Source organism: Medicago sativa, chromosome 8, assembly GCF_051527215.1.
Source record: "Medicago sativa cultivar Bolivia chromosome 8, Bolivia_mono, whole genome shotgun sequence".
Classification (NCBI taxonomy): domain Eukaryota; kingdom Viridiplantae; phylum Streptophyta; class Magnoliopsida; order Fabales; family Fabaceae; genus Medicago; species Medicago sativa.
Genome location: NC_140756.1, coordinates 63,654,468 through 63,676,329, shown reverse-complemented (window position 1 = coordinate 63,676,329; position 21,862 = coordinate 63,654,468). Strand labels below are relative to the sequence as shown.

Genomic DNA, 21,862 nt, shown 5'->3' with positions numbered 1-21,862 from the left:
AAGCGGTATCGATGCCCCACCAATTACAGTGCCAATCAAACCTCTACTTGCCCAACTACGATCTTCCTCGGAAGATGTGTACTTGCGTACCAACTTTGAAGTCTGGTTCAGATTGGCTATGCTTGCCTCCCTCCTCACCTTCTCCTTCGGCCTACCTTGCACTCCTACCACTCCCTCCCCTCCCTTCTTCCCCGCCTCTCTCACCCTCACCGTAACCGACCCCACCCTCACCTCTCCCTTCTTCACTCCCTCCTTTCGCAACTCTCTTTTTTCTCCCTCGTTCTCCTTCTTCCTCGCTGAACCCCCCTCACCAGCACCCTTCCGACGCTCATTCCCAACCGCCTTACCTCCTACACCCTCACCCTTCCTCACCACCATGTCCCTCTTCTTCCCATCCTTCCTATCAAACCTTGCAAGCATAGCGCGAATGCAATATTGGCCAAAACAGACGTTGTTCAAAGCTTTCAAAAGTTTATCAACATCGCGAACATTTGCATATCGAACAAAACCATAAACATCACCATTCCTATTCCTATTGTTTGGCACAAAAACTTCTTCAAGAATGCCGCAAACTTCGAACCCTTTTCGCAAGAAAAAAGTCGAAGCCTGTGGAGGAAAATTAGTTATATAGAAAGTGACAAACCGTTTTACTGACGAAACATTCTCAGCACCCAAACTGTCATCAATGGTCGCATGTTGAATCTGTTCCAGAATTGGTGTAGTCGCATTCCTATTCTGGTCAAGTGCATCACTGTGTCGCAGTGGCAGATGGTTCCTTCCCAACTGTCGTGAAGCATCAGTACCATAATCAGACTCGTCATCAAAGTCAAAATCAGCCCACCGAACCTTTCTTCTGTCCGTGTAATCTGTACCAGTATCATAATCCCCTTGGTAACAATCCTCATGTGCCGCAAACCTAACCCTAGACCGTCGAAGCTTGAAGTCGTCCCTCTGCCGATGCCGATCACCTCCCAGAAACCTGTCCTGACCTAGAGAAACCTGTCGCAGCGCTTTCTGTCGTCGTGGTCTCACGTCAATCCAATCCCCATCATTCCCCCCCCCCCCTTTGTGGCACCCTGCCTGGAACCCTATCCCCCCCGATGTTCCTCACCTCCGGTGTAACGTACCGGCGCGATTGCCAGTGGCGGTGCCAATGGCCGTCGCGATTCTCTCTCACAACCCCTCTCATTCACTCAGAGCTCTCGTTACCTATTTTTTATATAATACTGTTTAAATCTTTAATTATAAAAGTTAGTTAAATCTTATTATAACTAGCGTCAAGACTTTCAGCTCTTATTGACAATGAACAATAAATGATAAAAAATAACTATGTGAGTGATAAAATTGAAAGAAAAAAATATTACATCAAAACACAATTATATATATATATATATATATATATATATATATATATATATATATATATATATATATATATAAGTTTGAAATAGGGTTATTTTTATAATGTCCAATATTGTAACTTTAGTGGTAGATTGTTTCTCTTATTGATGTGAGTTGTTCCTATTTCAATGAGAGTTAAATAATTTTTTATCAATAATAGTTTAAATAAAATGATAAAATAATTTAAACGAATGGTAAAGTTGGAAGAAAAAGTTTATTGGTATAGATAAGAACAATTCCACTGTAATAGAAACAATAAGTCAAATATTTTTTTAGATAACTAAATTAAATCTTTATTTAATCATGACTTATTCCAAAAAAATTATAACCAATACGATAAAATAATAACACACATTTAAGTGAAATAGAAAAGCAAAAGACGGTCCCTCGTGAACTTAGCTCAGTTGGTAGGAATAATGCATAAAATATGCAAAGGTCTGAGGCTCACACCCCAACCACCATAAAAAAGCAAAAACGGACCTTAACGTGTCTGCCTTGATGCTAGTAAAAAATAAAATAAATAAAAATATCTGATAAAATGTTTTATGAACTCTATTAAAAAAACAAATTGTTTGATAAAATTTGAGTTTGATTTTTATTTGCACCCATTTTACTTATCTTTCTACTAAATTCTAGATTATTACTGGATCTCGTTTTCTAGAATCCGGCCGGAGAGTTAAAATTAATATTTTAGTAATTAATAATATATTTAGATTTTGAAAAAGAAAGAATAAAATAGTGTATGATTATGTGGCAAGTAACAGAGTGCGTGGCAAAGAGTAAAGGCCCGAAAGCACGGAACTGATACCACTATATAATACTGAACGCTCCTCAAACGCATAGCATAACCCTTCTTCTTCTCTTTCTCTTCTGCTTTTCATCTACCGAGATCGCCCCAAACCCTCAAACCCTAGGCACAACAAGGTCAGTGAATCGCATCACTCTTTCTCTTCTCTTATTCTAAATATTCAATTAATTACATGTATGATATGATATGATTAAATTAATATTATGATTTTGAAATAACGATGTGAACAGTGTTACCGAGATGGCCTCAAAGCGGATCAATAAGGAATTGAAGGACTTGCAGAAGGATCCTCCTGCTTCTTGCAGTGCTGGTATTTTCTTTTACCTGATCTATCAAACACATATATTCCTCGGATTAAGCGTGTTCCCGTGTCTGTCACGTGCTTTATAGCCTTGATTTATTATTCCCTCTGTTTTATTTGTTTTTTTTTTTTTTTACGTTGATTGATTTAAAATAAAATAAGTATGTAATTTTTATTGAGATGTCGACATATGTCACGTGCTTTAGGGTTTGGGCATGGATTGTAGAGGATTTAAGCAATAAAAATGATAGATACCACTTAATGAAATTAAATAATGATGATTTGATTGTTGATGCTAGATTTTATTTCGTAGTTTTCTTTTGATATTAAAATTTTAACAAAGTTTTAGGTGATTAGTTTAATATATGTATTATGTACGATTGTACGCACCCCTATATGTATATGGATGTGTGTGTTTGTCTTGTATGCATATTCACCTTTGGGAGAAAAAAAATTGACTACGAAAACTTAATATTGATTTTGGAATGTTTGAGGTTTTTTGTTTAAGTGAATGTTTAGATTCTCTTTTGGGAGAGCCAAAAGTGATTATGATAACTTAAAATTGGTTTTGACTTTTGATATGTTTGGAATTGATTTTGCCTATGAAATTTGTTTTAACTGGAAGCTGGATTAGGATTTGTATCTTTTACTTCTGACATTTAAAGTAAATAAGTAGAGTTAAAATTGATCTAAAAAAATGCTCCGCTATCAATGTTGTGGTGAATCTTTAGTTGGTAAAACTCAACACTTTCTGAATACTTATCTATCTAGATGTATCTCATGCATACCTGTCGACTTATTTTAATGCTTTGGAATTTTGTCTGTTTCTAGTTTCCACATGTTTGTAGTATCAGAATTTCGTAGTTTTTCACGAATGACTTATTTTATTGCTTTGGAACTTTGTCTGTTTCTAGTTCCCACATGAAATGATTCAAGTTTATAAGACTAAGATGAGATAAAGTGAACTGGGGGCCTGGGGAATCCCTTCTGCTAGAACTAGAAGTAAATCAGATAAAACTGAAATATATGTGTGTTGCGCATTCAACTATGCAGTCGATTGTTTTTAATTTATACTTATAAATAATAACACAATGCTAGTAAGAGTATGACCTCTTTAATAATTGTCTTTTGATTCATAATTGTCTTAATGACACTTCGACTGTTCAGTCAGTATAATATAATAATTCTTGTTTTTAATTTTTATGCAGGCCCTGTCGCTGATGATATGTTCCATTGGCAAGCTACAATTATGGGCCCAGGAGATAGCCCATTTGCGGGAGGTGTGTTTCTTGTGCAAATTCACTTCCCTCCGGATTATCCTTTCAAACCACCCAAGGTAAACCCAAATTCTGCTTTATGCAAATGTATAACAGACACATGTTGGGCTATATGTCTAGGTAGTAAGTACACTCTTTATGCAAGAAGATCTTTTTTCACTTCTTTTATGTTAGCTCAGATATTTTTTGCGTTATCGTATTATAAATTTCACTTTAGCCAGCATATAACAATGGAAATCAAAATAGCGATAGATAGAGACTCTAGTAACTCCAAATCTTTTTTGCAAGGACAGATGCTGTATTGAATTTGATGAGCAATTTCATAAGCTTTTAAAATTAAATATCAATTGTATTGGATTTGATATTTGTTGCGAACATATGATATTATTGCCGTTGTTAAAACCACAATTTAAATTGCATGATCGTGCAATTTCACCATTCTACACAAGTAGTGGTGGATGTCATCTTCTTTATGACATATGGAGCTGTGACTTCCCCAAATCCCAATTATTTTTGCTTCAAATACACTGGGAGCGATGGCTTCACCAATTACTTTTGCTTCAAACACACACACACACACACACACACACACACACACTCACTGTTTATTTTGTATAAATACCAGCTCTTGCTAGTAGCGCAACAGTTAGTTTGTTGTTATGCAACCACCATGTGTTATGTTTGATTCTGATGTGTGTCATTCTTTCCTTCTTATGATCTTACATTTTACCATCTTGCTACCCATTCTGATCCTCAGTAATTATATTTGTAGGATCTTACGATCCTTGTTAGGATTTTGCTATCCCTCTCCCAATCTTAGGCATGATCTTGTTGATTCTTTTGTCTTGTTTTGCTTCCCCTTTTGTTGGTAATATTGGAAGTCATTATCACAACTTGATACTGCAAGTAATATTTGTGCATAGAAATCCCCAATCTGATTCAATCCACCACCCTAATTATGTGTAGCCAGTTGTTCATTATAGAGATGCTGCAATCGTTTTTTCATGTGTTGTTGATTAGATTTTGAATTTGATATGAGATTTAATTAGCACCCTTCATAATTCCACTTTGTGTGAGTGTTTGTATGACATTCATTATCAATATGTTCAGGTTTCATTCCGCACAAAGGTTTTCCACCCTAATATCAACAGTAACGGTAGCATTTGCCTTGACATCCTGAAAGAGCAATGGAGCCCTGCCCTCACAATATCCAAGGTGATCTTAATATTCTATCTACTTCATATTAAGTGTCTTTTAAGATTAAATACATTTCTATGAAAATCATGCAGAGTGCTAATTTCTATCGTAAAATGAGCTTCATTTACGAAAGGACCCATATTAATTGTAGTTAATGGAGTCGTTTTGTGTGTCGAGATACAATAAATAAGAGTGTATTAGTGGAAAAATGTAATTAATGTTTAATTGTTAATCTAAAATGACAAATTTTGTGTGTCGAGATACAATAAATAAGAGTGTATTAGTGGAAAAATGTAATTAATGTTTAATTGTTAATCTAAAATGACAAATTATACTGGACAAGTGATTAAGTGAATGGAATAGTTTTTTGGTTTGTTTGAATTTTCTTGTCAGGGAAACTGAAATATTAGAATTTTGCAGGTGCTACTGTCCATTTGTTCTCTGTTGACTGATCCCAACCCAGATGATCCTCTGGTCCCTGAAATTGCTCATATGTACAAGAGTGACAAAGCTAAGTATGAGGCCACTGCTCGGTCATGGACCCAGAAATATGCCATGGGTTAAGGGATGGCCAAGATGTTTTACATTTTATCTATAGTAGCAGTAGTTAATAAATAGTCTTGAATTGATCTAAACAAATGTGATACTCAGACTCTCTTATCTGCCATTTTGGAACTGTGCATTATTGGAAAGGCAGTTTCGAATTATATGAAGTTTATGCACGCAAACTCGCTCGCTTATATGTTCTGCATCTATTTCATTTAGTTTACATTAAGGGCATGTTTGATTTAACGTTTCCACCACACAGATGCCCGTTTATCTGGGTATTCGACATGATTTCCACAAGCTACGAAGTGTAGCTTCCACTTTGTCATGGTTTCCTGTTGTTATTTTAAGGGACGTGGAACCAAACATCGCTAAATTATTTCTCGATGAATATCCAAGTGAATCCGACATAGTGGCACTTTTTTTTTATATATCTGAAGTTCAGTTCCAATATTGTTTATGCCCGTGATTCTAGTGTAAGAAGTACTAAACAGGTGTTAAAAAAAGGGAGTGACATAAAAGGAGAAACAACAGATTAGAATCATCTGTGTAATCAATCACCGAGTTTTCAGAAAAGAATACGAGTAATCAATCAGACTAACTCGTTATATAAAGTACTAAACAGGTGTTAAAAAAAGGGAGTGACATAAAAGGAGAAACAACAGATTAGAATCATCTGTGTAATCAATCACCGAGTTTTCAGTAAAGAATACGAGTAATCAATCAGACTAACTCGTTATTTTATACCAACACCCATTTGTACTTTATATATCCAAACATCTATACCAGGGTGTATCTTAGTAGATAAGCTCAAAAAAGTCAATCCAAATGGATTTTAAATATATTGTTGGGGATAATGGTTCATTTCAAAAAGACTTGAAATACAGGTGCGGTTTTGGTATAAAATTGAGAACAAACTAGGTGTATCTTTTAAGGTAATGAACAATCACATATTAGCTTGTCTCGTTACAAAACTAATACAACAATGTTGAAAATTACAATGAAAAATATTGTCAATATTGAGCAATAATAGAATGAACGTCACTACAAAAATGTCAAAAGGGTTTTCTTGTTGATTTCACATATTAGCAATAATTATTTTTTTTAAACTTTTGAATTTATTTTACCAAAAGATTTAAAAACATTATTGTGTTGATGCTCTCTATCAATAGATGAACAAAGAGATAGAGAGACATTAGCGGAGTAGCGAGAATAAAGCTACAAACTAAGAATAACAAAAAGGCTTATTAAAAAAAAAAAGGCCTATGCAAAGGAAAGAAGATGTCAGAATAACATTAAGTTCCTCATTATGGAAGATGACACCTGAATCGACAAGCATCACCTCATTAAGGAGGAGATTAGAGGGTTCTATTTATAGTTGATGGGTAGTTCTGTTGATTCGTTGCCTATGGTGGACTTAAATATTGTCATGAGAGGTCCTATGTTATCTTAGCATCAACAAGACTTGTTGTGCTCAGAGTTCACAACCATGGAAGTAAAAAATGCGTTATTCTCCATGGATTCTTCTAAAGCTCCAGGTATTGATGGTTACAATGTTCATTTCTTTAAATGCTCTTGGAACATTATTGGTGATAGTGTCATTGATGCTATATTAGAATTCTTTAAGACGGGATTCATGTCTAAAATTATCAACTGTACTTATGTGATTTTTCTCCCCAAAGAAGCTAATGCTACATCAATTAATAATTTTAGGCCCATTGCTTGTTGTTCAGTGATATATAAGATTATTTCTAAAATTTTAACAAGCAGAATGCAAGGAGTCTTAAATAGTGTTGTAAGTGAAAATCAATCCGCTTTTGTCAGAGGAAGGGTGATTTTTGACAATATTATGCTCCCAAAAATTATCTGTTATACAGTGTCAACATTAGGTGAAGAATATCATTTGTAGAATTGAAAATTGGTCTTCTAAGTTGTTATCCTATGTTGGTAGGTTACAACTTATCAAATCAGTCTTGTTTGGTGTTCAAACTTATTGGAGTCAGGTTTTTGTGCTTCCTCAGAAGGTTCTAAAACTCATTCAAACAGTTTGTAGGGTATTTCTCTGGACTGGAAAATCTGGCCCCTCCAAAAGAGCTCTTATTGCTTTGGAGCATATATGTTTTCCTAAGACAGTTGGTGGGTGGAATGTAATTAATTTGAAAATTTGGAATCAAGCTGCAATTTGTAAACTTCTTTGGAACTTGGCCAACAAGAATGATGTTTTATGGGTGAAATGGGTTCATGAATATTACACTAAGGGGAGGAATGTGCTACTCATGGATGTGCATGCACAAACTTCATGGGTAATAAAAAAGTCTTCGGTGCAGCAAAGACTGTTTCAAGTGTTAATGGCAATGGATTTCAACAAGCTAATTTCTCTATTAAGAGAATGTATAATGCTTTAAGAGGTGAGTTTGCATAGGTTGGTTGAAGGAAAATGATATGTAATAATCCATCCCCTCCAAAATGTTTGTTTGTTACTTGGTTAATTATTCATGCTAGATTGCCAACTTGTGATAGGATGCTTAAAGTAGGTATCCAATGTGGTCAGGTTTGCATTTTGTGTATAAAGGAGAATGAAACTCATTCTCGTATATTTTTTTCTTGTGAATATGTTGATGTTGTGTGGAAAGGGGTTATGAGATGGATGAATATGAGCATCAATACTAGCAACTAGCAGTCTATTTTGCAATATGTCCAGTCTCATTGTAACAGGAACAATGGTATGCATCAAACTCATAGAATATTGTTGAGTGTGACCCTGTATATGATCTGGAAGGAGAGGAATAATAGAAGATTTCAGAATTGTTACTGACATGTTCAACAACTCCTTAACCAAATCAAAATGGTTGCTTACATTATAGGATTGCAATTCAAGGCGGTGTAAACTCTGATGATTCAGTTGTGAGGCTGGTGGCTTTTTTTTTTGTTTGTTTGAGCTTAGCTCTTATTTCTTTGTTTAGTTGGTTCCTGGTTCCATGTAGTTTGTAATAACTGTGTTGGTTAATGAAAGTTATCTCTATTTACAAAAAAAAAAAGAATAAGAAAAGCTAAAATATGCTTTTGGTCCTGCAAATATGACGATTTTTGGTCCCAACAAAAAAAACGTCCTTACATTTTTCGTTGTCTTTTAAAAAAGTCCCTTACCCCACTTTCTTGCTTATTTGGCATATTTTGATCTACGTGGCATTTGTTGACCATGCAATTATGTACATATGGCATTTAACATATTTTAATTATTTAAATATCATTTTTTCTTTCAAAAAAAATTTAAATATCATTTTAATAAATATGAAAAATATTTTCAAAATTAAAAAAGCTTAAACACACCTTCCACCCCTACCTTTTAAAATGTAGTGATTTTGTCCCTCTGCATTTATGTTGTTTATGTTCTTAATTTCATTTTATTTATTTATTTTATTTTGTCATTAATTATTTGGTTTTTAATTTTTTTAATTAAAAAATCACACACGTGGCGGCCAACTCACGTGACTGAGGTGCCATATATGTGTTGACTGGGTCAACATTAAACAAAAGGATTACTATTGCAAAAAGGGATGAACATTGGTTCGCTAGTGAGTGCAAGATCCTTTGAGAGGAGAACATAGCATAAGAGAAAGATGATGAAGTGGAAGAGAGTGGATGTTGTTGATTTTGGCTGGTTTTTGTAGAAGAGATGATGTTGTTGGTTGGCCGAAGAAAAAGAAGAAGAAGAAAGAAGGCTAAAATTGAATTTTAGATTAGTTTTTGGATCATATGTTTGCAACTAAAATATTTCTGGATAAAGAAGAAGGCTTTGGTCGGTAATTTGATTTTTAGATGACGCTGTTGATTTATTTTTTTATTTCAAAAATCCTTTTGTTTTATTATTTTTTTAAAATGGATTGTAAATTGATTCATGCCACATAATTGCCATGCGTACAAGTTGGTATAGTCAGCATGTGTCACATCCACATGCGCCAAATAATTAAGAATGTGGGGCCAAAGACTTTTATAAAAGACAACAATTTTTGCAAAAACGATTACCATTTTTTTTTAGGGCCAAAATTCAAACGGATCACATTTGCAAGGACCAATAACATATTTTAGCAAAAAAAAAAAAAAAACTTAACTAAGTAGATATCACTACAAAGGGTAGTATATTGAAAAACTGCCGCATGAAGTAATCCAGCCGATGAAGCATCTAGAGGAAAATAAAACTATAAACTACCAGATAATAAAAACTTACTATCACACATAATGAATAAACATGAACGAAAAAACAAAGATACAAAAAAGATACAAATATAAATAAATAAAATATAAAGACATTCAATTTTTAATTCATATTACAATGTTAATATCAATTCAAGATGTAACTATTAAATTGTATATTTATTACAAAAGCTCTAAACCAAAACAAATTGGTTGAAGATAGAGTAAATTACCCTCCCCTCCCCTCAAAGATGCTTGAATTACATTCCCCTTCCCTATACACTCCACTCCTTTGAAAAGTAAAATTTACACTTCCCTCCCCTAAAAGATGCTTGAATTACAACCCCTCCCTTAATAATTAAATATGGACTACACTTTAATCTATTTTAACATAAATAAATATTTGTATAATATATATTAATTTTGAATCACCATTTAAAAAATATAAATTCGTTTCTTTATAATCTAAATGCAAATAACAATTAAATTTAAATATTTTATTATTAATTTTATAATTTAGAGTATAAAATTCACTTTTAAATAACCATACTTAATCGACTTTAGTAATTTTTCACATATTTTAATTTTATTTAGGGTTGTTTCATATTTTATAATAGGGTTTAAAATTATATGTTAATGAAATTGTGAATAAAAAATAGAGAAAGATATGTATTCAAAATTTGATTATATATTCTCTCAAATTTTTTTTTGATTATATTAAAATGAACCCGCAATGCTATTTTTCTTTTAAGTGTGTTAGATTATTTTTTTGTTAGATTATTAGAAATAAAAAAAATATTAACATAAAAGGGGAGAGAAATGTAATTCAAGCTTCTCTCAAGGGAGGAGAGTGAAGTATTTTCTAATATATTTTGAATAAGAGGGGAGGGAAGTGTATATTTTAACATAAGAGGGGAGGGGATTGTAATTCAAGCATTTTTGAGGGGAGGTAAGTGTAATTTTCTCTTAAAGATATTGAATATTTGAATCACCAATCTTTCAGTGTTGCTTCTTTTTCTTTGAGGATGATGATTAGAAGGTTGAATCACCAAGTCTTCCAATTTCATCCTTCTATCTTAGAAGAAAAAGTCACTCTTTACAGTGATTTGTTCTTGCTGCCTCTAGAGGGGATAACATTGGAAATAGGGTTGGGAATAGGCCAGGCCGGCCTACAGGGGCCTATGGTTTGACCTGTTTAAGTCTGGCCTGACCTGACCTGTTTATTAAAAAGGCTAGGCTTAGGCTTTTTAAAAAGCCTATTTAAGTAAATAGGCCAGGCTTAGGCTATCAAAAAAGCCTATGAAGCCTAATAGGCCGGCCTGTTTAAGCATGTTATTAAAATTTATTTTTTATTTATAATAAAATATAATTTATATTAGACATAAAAATAAAGAAACAACTCAAATAGTGGACTTTTTAAATAGGCTTTAAGACCTTATAGTGAAATAAGTTTTTAAGGCCTTATAGTGATAGACAAGCCTTACACTGAAATAGGCTTTAATGCCTATGAAGTCTATTTAGAAATAGATAAAATGGAACGTTTAATGACTTTAATAATAAGTATGCCTGTAAATAGGCTTTCAGGCCAAGTCAGGCTTTTAAATAGGCCAGGCCAGGCCAAAAAAATAGGCCTATGAAAGGCTATAGGCCAGGCTCAGGCTTGCAAAATTTTTCGTAGACCAGACTCAGGCCTATCAAAACCTGGCTTGGCCTATTCCCAACCCTAATTGGAAATCCTATATTAATTTAAGAGTACTTCGTACTACTTTATTGATTTACATCATGATCTATATTACATCATACTACTTTATTGTTTGAGTTAATTATACTCAGGATGTAAAAATTGGAGGGAACGCACATGGCATAAGGTTTTGTTCACAAAAAAAAAGTTTTTATTTTAATAAAAATGTTTTGATAAAGAAACAGTAAATAAAGGTGAGTAGGTTATTTTGAATCCCTTCTTTTTTGCTATTTGTTAAATGCATCTAAATCACTACAATTGATTCATTAGTATCAGGGTATCACGATGATTTAACAATATATTAATCCCAAAGTCCTTGGTGCCTAACCCTATTCTTTGATCACAACCTCCCAATGTCTTAGGCGAGTCCTTGATCACTTAGGTCTTACTAAACGGTAAATATATTGTCACAAATGCAATAATACAATATTTCTTATACTATTATCGTTTGAACAGTTAATCTTAGGTTGAGTTTCAACGGTTAGATCAATTAATAAATATTCATAAAGGTTAAAAAATGATTAAGAACAAAGATTAACTTAATGATACTAGGAATTCAACCGCATAAAGAAGTACCCTATAAATTACATGGTTCAAATAGCTATGAAGAAGTTCATCTACTTGACCTAATCAAAAGGCTTATATACTCATAATATAGCTAAACATTGACTATGAGTTTATGAAGAACAATACATGAGTAATTTCTAAAATTCATTACAAAACTGAAAAATCACTTATGAAGACAATAAAAACATGGTATGACAAACTCATCATTATAATAAAGTTTGCATTAAAGACAACACAAGCTACCAAATAAGAAGGCATACTTAAAAGATAACAACGAAAAAAAGAAGAAAGATAATTGATAGTATTATCATTCACCAAAGTTATCCATGTCCAAGATTCGGCTTTACAACCTTACAAAACTGCTTAGTTACATACATATAGACATCTTGCTCGCCCACTCGTCCGGGATGCCATAATCTATGCAGAGTTCTCTCATAGGAGGGATGTTCTCCATTGCATATAACATGACATGAGGGAACAACAAATTGTTGTGATCATAAAGAACATACTGAATGAATATATTTGGACTCGAACTATGGCTCATATAGGATGCAACATTTCTCATTGTTGACACATCCAGAAAATAATCTAAAGGAGGTATTGACGGATAAGATGGTCGCACATATTCAGTGTATATCTGAGATAAATCACCCCATTCTACCCATCTATTTGGAAATGTACTAGGATACACCAACGAGACCCCATTCATTGTTAAAATTTGAGCTTGTTCCCTAGTTATAGCAACACCAGTATACTCGCAGATAAAGGATCCAGCCTGAATAAGGTCCAAGGACCTAACTCCCCAACCTGTCTGTGTAGACCTAAACACTTCCAAGCTATATTTGAGCCCCTTTTGTGCAACACGGTTTCGACAATTAGGAGGACATGAGCAAAAAGGGCCGCATTCAAAAATCAAAGGTTTCCCTTTCAAAAGCAATCCATGTGGATTATAGGGAAACTCTCCTCCATTCTTCATAGCGCAAAAGCAACCGTCAGTACAAGCCTCCTTACATTCACAACCACTAGGTTCCCCACTCTGATGAAACACAAACCACGGGAAAGTAGTATCCGGAAGATACTCATAATAAAGAGGTTCATGATTGACATCTATATCATTAAATAGCCTAACTGGAACATTTTCCCTATTATTTGAAATATCAATAGAGATACAACTCATTGGCATGAAATCCAACCCAATTTTCTTAATATCCCTAGCATCTTTGAGAACAGTGCTACCCATCTTCGCCTGCCCCTCAATTCTCAATAACTTATACTTATAAACTCCAAAACCAGACTTTCCTATATCAAACAAGCAACTAACAATCTTATACAATCCATCGTAAACATAAACCTTACCAGAAGTAGATGCACTCCCTTCATACTTCATCCCGCGAATAACCCTAACCTCAATCCCATAGTGCATACTCCTTTCCAATGCAAGGTTTCCACCCTCCAATTTCTGATCACAAATTTGCCTTGAGGAATTCTTCTCTCGCCCTCCATGGCCAGTGTAGATTATAATATCACCATCGTCTAATTCCATGTCATCCTCATAACCACCTGAAACAATTACACTAGTAGCAATCGGTTCACCATTATAAGACATACTCTTTGATAGATAATCAATACCAGCTTGCATATGCATATGCAAACCAGTCACACACAATTCCCTCCTAAACAAAAACACATCACCAACATAAATTCCAGGTATCGGTCCAACTATCCTTTGATCACGATACAACCATAGCCCACGCTCCTTCATTAATGTCGCAGCCCTCATATAACCATGAATGTGGTTGATACTACGACGCCTTATTCCATTAATTGTCTCCCCCTCCACGTTGGTAGCCGACACCCTATTCTCCTCACCCACTCTCATCTCTGCCTCCACAACTGCAACTTCTGCATCCAATATCTTCTCCTCATCCAATTTCCTTTCCTCAGACAATCTCTTCTCTTCCTCCCTATCAACTTCAACAACCAATTTCTTCTCCTCATTCATTCTCTTGTCCTCCTCAATTCTCACGCGAAGCGAATCATAAATCATTCGCCTCTTCCTTATCTTATGACGAAAGTGCATCTGATCCTTCATACTCAGATCTGAAACCCTCACAAGTTCCATCACCTGGCTTTCCTTCTCCATAACCATATATGCCATCAAACTCGACTCTTGTTTCTCAGGAGCCACAACAATAGCTCGATCATTTCCATCATTTACAGAATCCACCCCCAAATTAAGGTTGAGATTTAGGTCCGGGTTGCAAACATTTACCGTATTCTCCAATGAAACAACAAAATCATTGTTGGAATCAGCGATTTCGAGAAAAGGGTAGAGTTTTGAGGTGTGGTAGAATTTGGCGTATAGGTTGGGTTGATCATCGGTTTCAGATTCGGGAGAGAAATTAGGTTGTTGTTGGGAATCTTGGGACGCGAAGAAATTGTTAAAAGGTTCCAGGTTTGGAATGAGTGGCGTTTGAAGTGATGTTCCGATGGATATGGTGGTGATTTGGGGTGGGGTGAGAGCGGTGTGATTTAAGGTTGAAATTCTAGGGATTTGATGAGAAATACTAAGATCGGGGGTGATAGTAGGAATAGGAACATGAGAAGAAGGTTGAGAAATAGAAGTAGAAGAATGGGTTTCAAGGGTTAATGGGAAAGGATCCATTGGAGTTATGATGGTGAATCTGAATGAGAATTGAGCGAAGTAGAGCTGTTGTATACTTTTTCTGTTTTGTTTCAAGGGAGGTTAGAGAAGGAGTGGCATTGGAGTGAGGTTATATAATGAAAATATATATGAAAGCAGAGAACAATTTGATGACAGAAAAAAAAACATCTCTCTCTAAGACATTTAGGAATTATAGTTATAGGTATGATGATGTATAAGACTATACGAAATTTGTTTATATAGCCACATTTGGTCTTTCTTACATGTTAAGGAAACATATAATCTATCGACAAATCTTAAATATTATTATCTTAAAGAAAAAAATTATGAGCGACATTGACCAAAGAAAAAAAATTACGCGAGACCAAAAACTACTAAGGTAAATTTATTAAACATTATTAATTTCAATTTTTATTTTGACCGAACTTTACTAATATTAATTATATTATTATAATGAAATTTGTCTGTAAGATCCAGCTCATCTGGCAATGTTGATATAGCCAAGTTTGACACCTTCACCTCGGGTCGAATGAGACTTTCCAGTTGTCTGTGAGAGTTCATTGGTGCTTGTCATTTTCTTTTAAGTCTACATTTTATTTAAACTATTGCATTTATAATTTTATCTTTTTTATAATATCATTTAAATATTCAATTAAAAAAATGAGTCAAATCTCATTGCAATAGAAATAATATCGAGCACTATAAAAATAGTTTATTTTGATCTTCTTTGCTAAAATTATTTGTGTTATATTCCAAAAATTTATAACCATGTGTAATAAAATAGATATTCAATTAAACGCAATAGAAAAGTAGACATGGACATTATCCAAGTTACATGAAAACTATGCAAATACCTTGTTTCACGCATTTATTTTATATGTGGTCCGCATTAGTTTGACTGGTATTACTCAGAATCCAATGTAGCGTTTGAATACCAAGGTTTCAAAGAGAAAGAACAATAACTGATTTCATTAAGGAAAGAAAGATTGAAATAAATGGACCTTGTGCAAAGCATATTTCCTTTTGATTAGGCAGAAATATGGAAAGAGGTCATCACTTTAGGTGAAAAAGATTAAAGAAACTTTTTTTATAGCTAAATTTTCGTTACTCACATAAATATTGTGCTAACACATCGTTTTGTGCTTCCTTTTAATATTTGGGTCCAATGTCAAAAGTATTGCGCTTAATCAGGAAGAGTGACTCAGTTTATATGAAAAAGTACAAACACATTTTTGTGTGTGGTCATATTGTCGGTGTTATGTGAATACTATGTAAACACCTTGTTTCATGGTTTTTCTTTAAATGTGGGTACCACTAGCTTGATTGATACTCCATCCGTTTCAAAATACATGTCCATTTTTTGCAATGTGCACTATTCACTTGACTTACTTTGACCATATTTTTTTAACTAATCTATAAATACAAATATTAGCATGTAAGATGTTGTTTGATTTGTCTCGACAAATATTTTCAAAATATTAAATTTTTATAATTTTTTACTTTAGATAATTAAAGATATTAACAGTCAAAATTGTGCATTGGCATGTGTGAAGTGGTTGACTTGGACATGTATTTTTAAACGGAGGGAGTATTATTGTGGATCCATTATATCTTTTGAAAATTGAGGGGTGATAACTAGCAAAATAGTTGGTTATCATGTTGCACTTATCCCCACAATGAACGAGAAATTGAGTAAATGTATGGTTTGAAGCATCTAATCAGTGCATATTTAGGATTTTATAGTTTTAATTAGTTTTTAGTGTTATGTGGTCATTTTGAACTAGTAATTTTTGTTTTGGATGTTTGATGGTACATGGCAAAGAATGGCATTGGAGATCTGGAAAGCTACATCATGGACTGGATGATGCTTCATTGAGGATATGGAAATATGTAGCGCTCTGGATCGCCAGTTGGGTCGTACATCAGTATGAGTACATAAGACCCTCTCCTATCATTGCTTAATGGTTAAGTTCTATGAGCTGGTGTTGGAGGTACGAGGGATAAAGGAATATGCTTGGAGTAGGTAGGATAAGATAAGAACAACTCATAGGAAAATGACCAAAGGGTACAACTTGTAGTGGTTGACCTTGTACTATAAAAGGAAAACAACATGTTAGTGCCAAGGGTCCAATCTTTTACATTTGTGAATTAAGTGGCCAAGTCAAGTTAGGGTTAAGTAGCACTAAATTTCTCACTCCATCTTATCTTCTCCATAGATGAGCATGAGAGCTAGTTCTTAAGGATTTAGAGTTAGGATTATTCGGGTGATACTCCAAGCTCACCTCCTTCCTTCTTGGATTGTAATATTCTATTAACTTTATTTTATATTTCAATTTAGTTTTTCATGTTTTGATTTATGTTGCATTTCAGCTTCATCTTTGTGGTTAAGCTCATCAAGAGCTAACCCCTTCTTATGGTTTAGACATGATGAGGTTATGATATTCTTTTATTAAGATTTATAAAGCTATAGTGATTGTCGGATTAGGTAAGTGTACCAAATCGTTTACCAAGTAATAAAGTGTAAGTAGAGTAATAAAGTGTAAGTAATAAAGTGTACCAAATCGTTTACCCACATGGATTGTCGTTTCGTCCAAACAATTTGCGTTACTTATTTGGTTTAACAAAATATAAATAAAGAGTCGAGGGATAAGAGATTGCAATTTTTATCTATTTGCAACAGAGCAAGTTACCTGTTTTGGTTGCAAAAAAGTAAGCAGCGGTTAGGACTCATTGAATCCCCCCTATTTATTTGTTGGAATTAAATAACATTCACGTCGCGTTTAGTTATCTTAAGTAGACTATCTAAGTGATGAGTCCGTCAGGATCTATCTAACCTAATCGGTTTGTCAAGTTGCACCTGTTGATCACACAACGATCCCACTTTTTAATTACTTGATTTATTCCTTGTTACTTGATTTATTGGTTTATTTATTGAGCCTAGAAATATATTTATATATATTTATATGAATTATGTGATGAGATGTGAATATTATATGATTTCGTATGATTTTATGTGGTGAGAACATTTATGTGATTTTATATGGTTTATGTGCCGTGATATTTATGTAATGTATTTATGTGAATATATTTGTTATTTGTGAGAGATATATTTAATTTAGAAATAAATAAGATTATGAGGAGTATATGATTTTGTGAAGTTGTTACGTTGGGTGACTTATTTTATTTAATAAATAAAATAAGATATGAAAAATAAAATAAAAATATTAGAATTTGGGCTGTGGTGTGAAAAGAGTATTTTTAGAGGTGTAAAGAGAAATTAGAGTGAGGTTATAAATAGAAGGAGTTAGGTTGAGAAAAGTTTTTAGGCAGAACGTACGTTTTTGGAGAAAAAGGGAGAAAAGTCAGAAAAGAGGAAAACAAGAGGGAGGTCATCGATTTTCATCTATAACCAGGTAAGGGTGAGACTAACTTTCAATATTATTAAGAGTATGATTCTGAAAGATGGATTTAGCATGATTAGGTTGAGTTTTGTGAGAATTGATGAATTAGGGTTTGAGGGAGTTTGAGGATTAATTGATGAAAAGTTGTTAGATTGATGAAGAGACTGTAATTAGACCTTAAATAATCCCCATAATGATTATCAGAAGTAATTTTGAAGCTAAAACTATGTGATTAGATGAGATATCGGTGAGTTAAGAATTAGGGTTGTGAGGTTTTGGAAAACGATTTTTTTTGAGTGGTTTAAACTTGAATTTTTCTGTAGAATATGATAGAGCTTAGTGTCAGGAGCGCGTAGGCAAAAACGGCATCGAAAACGGATTAACGGTTTAGGTTTTACGCACGAAAACGTGAAAGGTAGAAAATCTGATGTTGTCTGTCGAACTATGAACGTGCCACGATGGAAGCCCAACGTGCCACGATTTTTCCAGAACCGAAACCATTTTTAGGCTGTCCAAACGTGCCACGATGGTACCTCAACGTGCCACGATGCAGTGTTGACTTAAACTATATTTGACCCATTTTTATGCCTCTAAAGGGTTCCTAAGATGTACAGTAAGGCCCCAAATCAATAAGCTTAATGAGAGGGATTTAATTAAGGGTTATAGGAGTAGTTCCTTGCCATAATGTAACCCGCCTTGCGAGTAAGTGATGTTTAGTTGCCTTGATTAGCTTCCTTGCGATCCTTTCGCACATGTAGTCTTGAAATGACCTTGGGGTAGGGATGAAAGTTGTTCATGAGATTATAAAGTATCCAGAGAGCTTAAGTTAAGATGATTTTATGTTAGTAGAAGATGATGAATGATAATAATATATGATTAATATGTGATTTATAAAGATGTTTATAATGTTGTTTCTCATTGAATGATATTGCTATTTTATGATGCTGATTATGTGCTGCTATGTTACTATTACTATTGAATTATGATGATTAATGAGACGATTAGTGTGTTAATGCTATATGATTATTATGTGACTTATGTGCGATGTTTATGATGTTGTTGCCTATTGATTGATGTTCATTATTATGATATTCCTGAGTTATCATGTTGCTGTTGAGTTTTAGCGAAGATGTATAAGTCGGTCTAAGTTGTAATGATTTAAGAAGTTGTCCATTTTAATGGAATTGCATAAGATGTTCACGTTGTTGTCCAAGTTGTTGCATTTAGAGTTGTGTTGTTACATAGTTAGCGATGGGGGCTTAATGCCTGACAGGTCCTTTATGACCTTAGCGATGGGGGCTTAATGCCCGACAGGTCCTATATGACCTTAGCAATGGGGGCTTAATGCCCGACAGGTCCAAATGTGACCTTAGCGAAGGGGGCTTAATGCCCTGGTGGTACCACATGCATGTTGAAGTTGTCTAAGTTGTTGTTGAAGTTGTCTAAGTTGTTGTCGAAGTTGTCTAAGTTGTTGTTGAAGTTGTTGTTGCATTGTAGAGTCGTCGTAATTTATATTTAATGATGATCTAATGATTTGATAATGATGGTTGTTTATGTTTTGATGATGATGTTTGATGATGATGTTTGATTATGTTTTGATGATGATGTTTGATGATGATGTTTTTTATGATTGATGAAGATAATAATATGATACTAAATGAATATTAATGCTGATGTTATGATGCCTTAAGTTGTTAAATATATGATGATACTTGGTTATGATTTAGAGATGATTTTGCTTATGAATTAAGAATGATATTTGTTTACGAACTAAGGATGATATCTGATGATAATAATTAATTATGAATTGATATGATGCTAAGTGATAAATGTTTAATATGTTAGAGATGTTTTATGTTGTTAAATGCATTTGATGAATTATATGCTTAATTTGTTGACTGTGAAATCTCACCCCTTCTGCGTATATGTTGCCTCGACCGTGGGTAATGTCAGGTATTAAAGATTAGAAGTGTTCGTGAGAGGACTCCTCACTTGTGTCTAGGTGCTCTGATACGTAACGGGATGGGGCTTGCTTTCTTATCTATTCCTTACGTGTCTTTATGAACTTTTTACGAATAAGTATTGAATCAAATTATGAGATTTTCTGATAAGGCCTGCGTGTCAAGACTTTGTTCATGTTGAACTATTTCCGCTGCGTATTTCCATACTTTTATGATGTTGAACCTGGAAGGATATTTATTAATATCTATTTTATGACTTAAAAGTAGTATGTGACATTCCGTTTATGAATTAAATACTCTGATTTTAAATGAAATTTTCAAGTTGGGAAAACGGGGTGTTACATCTTACTCTCTCAATGGTAATTGAAACTTAGACTTAAATTGGCGTTCCTAAATTTCCAAAGGTAAGATGGCTAGTGTTCCTAAAGGTTTTCCCATCTATGAATCTTAGGAGTACATAACACATTCTCCCTCTCGGTAGTTCTACAAACGGGCAACCCTATTAGTGTCTACCTTACCAAGGTTCGAGGAGAATGGTTTTACTAGGTTTTATTTATTCCCCAGAGTCACTTGTTTCCTTAATTAATAACTAGTTACATCCTAGGTTCATCAGATATCACTCAATATTAGTAATCTCACATCCTAAGTACTTACTATAATAGGGTCAACTCACTTTTGGTATCTTTCTCTAGTTACTAACTAATTACTTCCTAGATAGACAAATATAAATATCAAGATATAAGCATCAATATTAGGCCATGTCATAACCTAAGTGCCTAAACTAAGGTTGCGCTCCTTTGAAATAAATTTAACATAATAAAACTAAATAGCGAACATAAAGTAACTAAATAAACGACATTAAATTAAATATTTATACAACTAAATAAATAGAGGTTCATTTTAGAACCCTAGTCTATAAAGATTTCGTTACACATGGTAACTAAAGATAAATTACAAAAAGATTAAAACATACCCTAGATAGATAAGGAGAAGATAGAACTCCTTCTGAAGCACCTAGAGTCGCCTTCCTCTTGAACTGCTCCAGTTCTGAAAGAGAAATTATGAATGAGGAAAGCGGTATTTATAGGGAAAATTTCCACCTGAACTTGGGCTAAAATCACGGGCTTCAGGGGCGAAAAAGTCACAAAATTGTGACTTTTTTGCAAGTCACTGGGCGCCTGGCGCCCGTATTAGACATGGTAACAAAATCCGCCCCCGTCAGATCCGGCCGCCCCGTCCCGAATTTAACGGGGAAAAGCCGATTTAACTGTGTGCGGGTGTGGGTGTGGGGGAAATATGGATTTTTAGTACGGGGGTGGGGAAGGGGACGGGGGATGCTTACACCCGCCCTGCCCCGCACCCCTGCCCCGCACCCGCTTTTTGAAATTTACTTTATTAAATTTTATAATCTTATTTCCATAAACACCAAGCTATTTTAATATATTATTACACTTTAGAAACATATTTATTATAATTATTTTGCTCTTTTGAAAAAAGTTTATTAGATCTTTAATTATTAATATAATTATTGTTTTTTGTTGCTATGAAAAAAATATGCATTTTTTTTTAAATATTTTATAAAAAATAGAGTTTTCACGGGTGGGGGCGGGGACGGGGTTGTGTGTTCAATTTTTATCCCCAATATGGTGTGGGGACGGGGGTGGGGCCGGTGTGTAACGCCCACCTTTTTATTTAATTATTTTAATTAGTTTTAGAATATATTTATATGATTGGTATGATTTACATGATTTATGTGATATTTTGTTATGTTATATGTTGGTATTTACTAGCATAATATAATTG

At 34.0% G+C, this 21,862-nt stretch overlaps 1 protein-coding gene and 1 pseudogene across 3 annotated transcripts; one reads left to right on the top strand and one right to left on the bottom strand.

The window, feature by feature from the left end:
- The first annotated feature begins 2,243 nt into the window (after positions 1-2,243).
- LOC146900420 (ubiquitin-conjugating enzyme E2-17 kDa-like) lies at positions 2,244-5,712 on the top strand. Of its 2 annotated transcripts, none has more exons than XM_085732748.1 (5): positions 2,244-2,325; positions 2,440-2,519; positions 3,719-3,846; positions 4,898-5,002; positions 5,405-5,712. In XM_085732748.1, the coding sequence occupies exons 2-5, from the start codon at positions 2,450-2,452 to the stop codon at positions 5,546-5,548; spliced, it is 447 nt and encodes a 148-aa protein (XP_085588874.1). In that variant the 5' UTR covers positions 2,244-2,325; positions 2,440-2,449; the 3' UTR covers positions 5,549-5,712. The 2 variants fall into 2 exon arrangements, with proteins under 2 accessions (XP_085588874.1, XP_085588873.1); XM_085732747.1 differs by having other exon boundaries at positions 2,250-2,314; positions 2,438-2,519.
- A 6,601-nt stretch (positions 5,713-12,313) lies between these two features.
- LOC146900419 (histone-lysine N-methyltransferase family member SUVH9 pseudogene) lies at positions 12,314-14,885 on the bottom strand (annotated as a pseudogene). The gene has a single exon (XR_015022995.1). The product of XR_015022995.1 is annotated as a histone-lysine N-methyltransferase family member SUVH9 pseudogene (transcript).
- Positions 14,886-21,862: the final 6,977 nt, after the last annotated feature.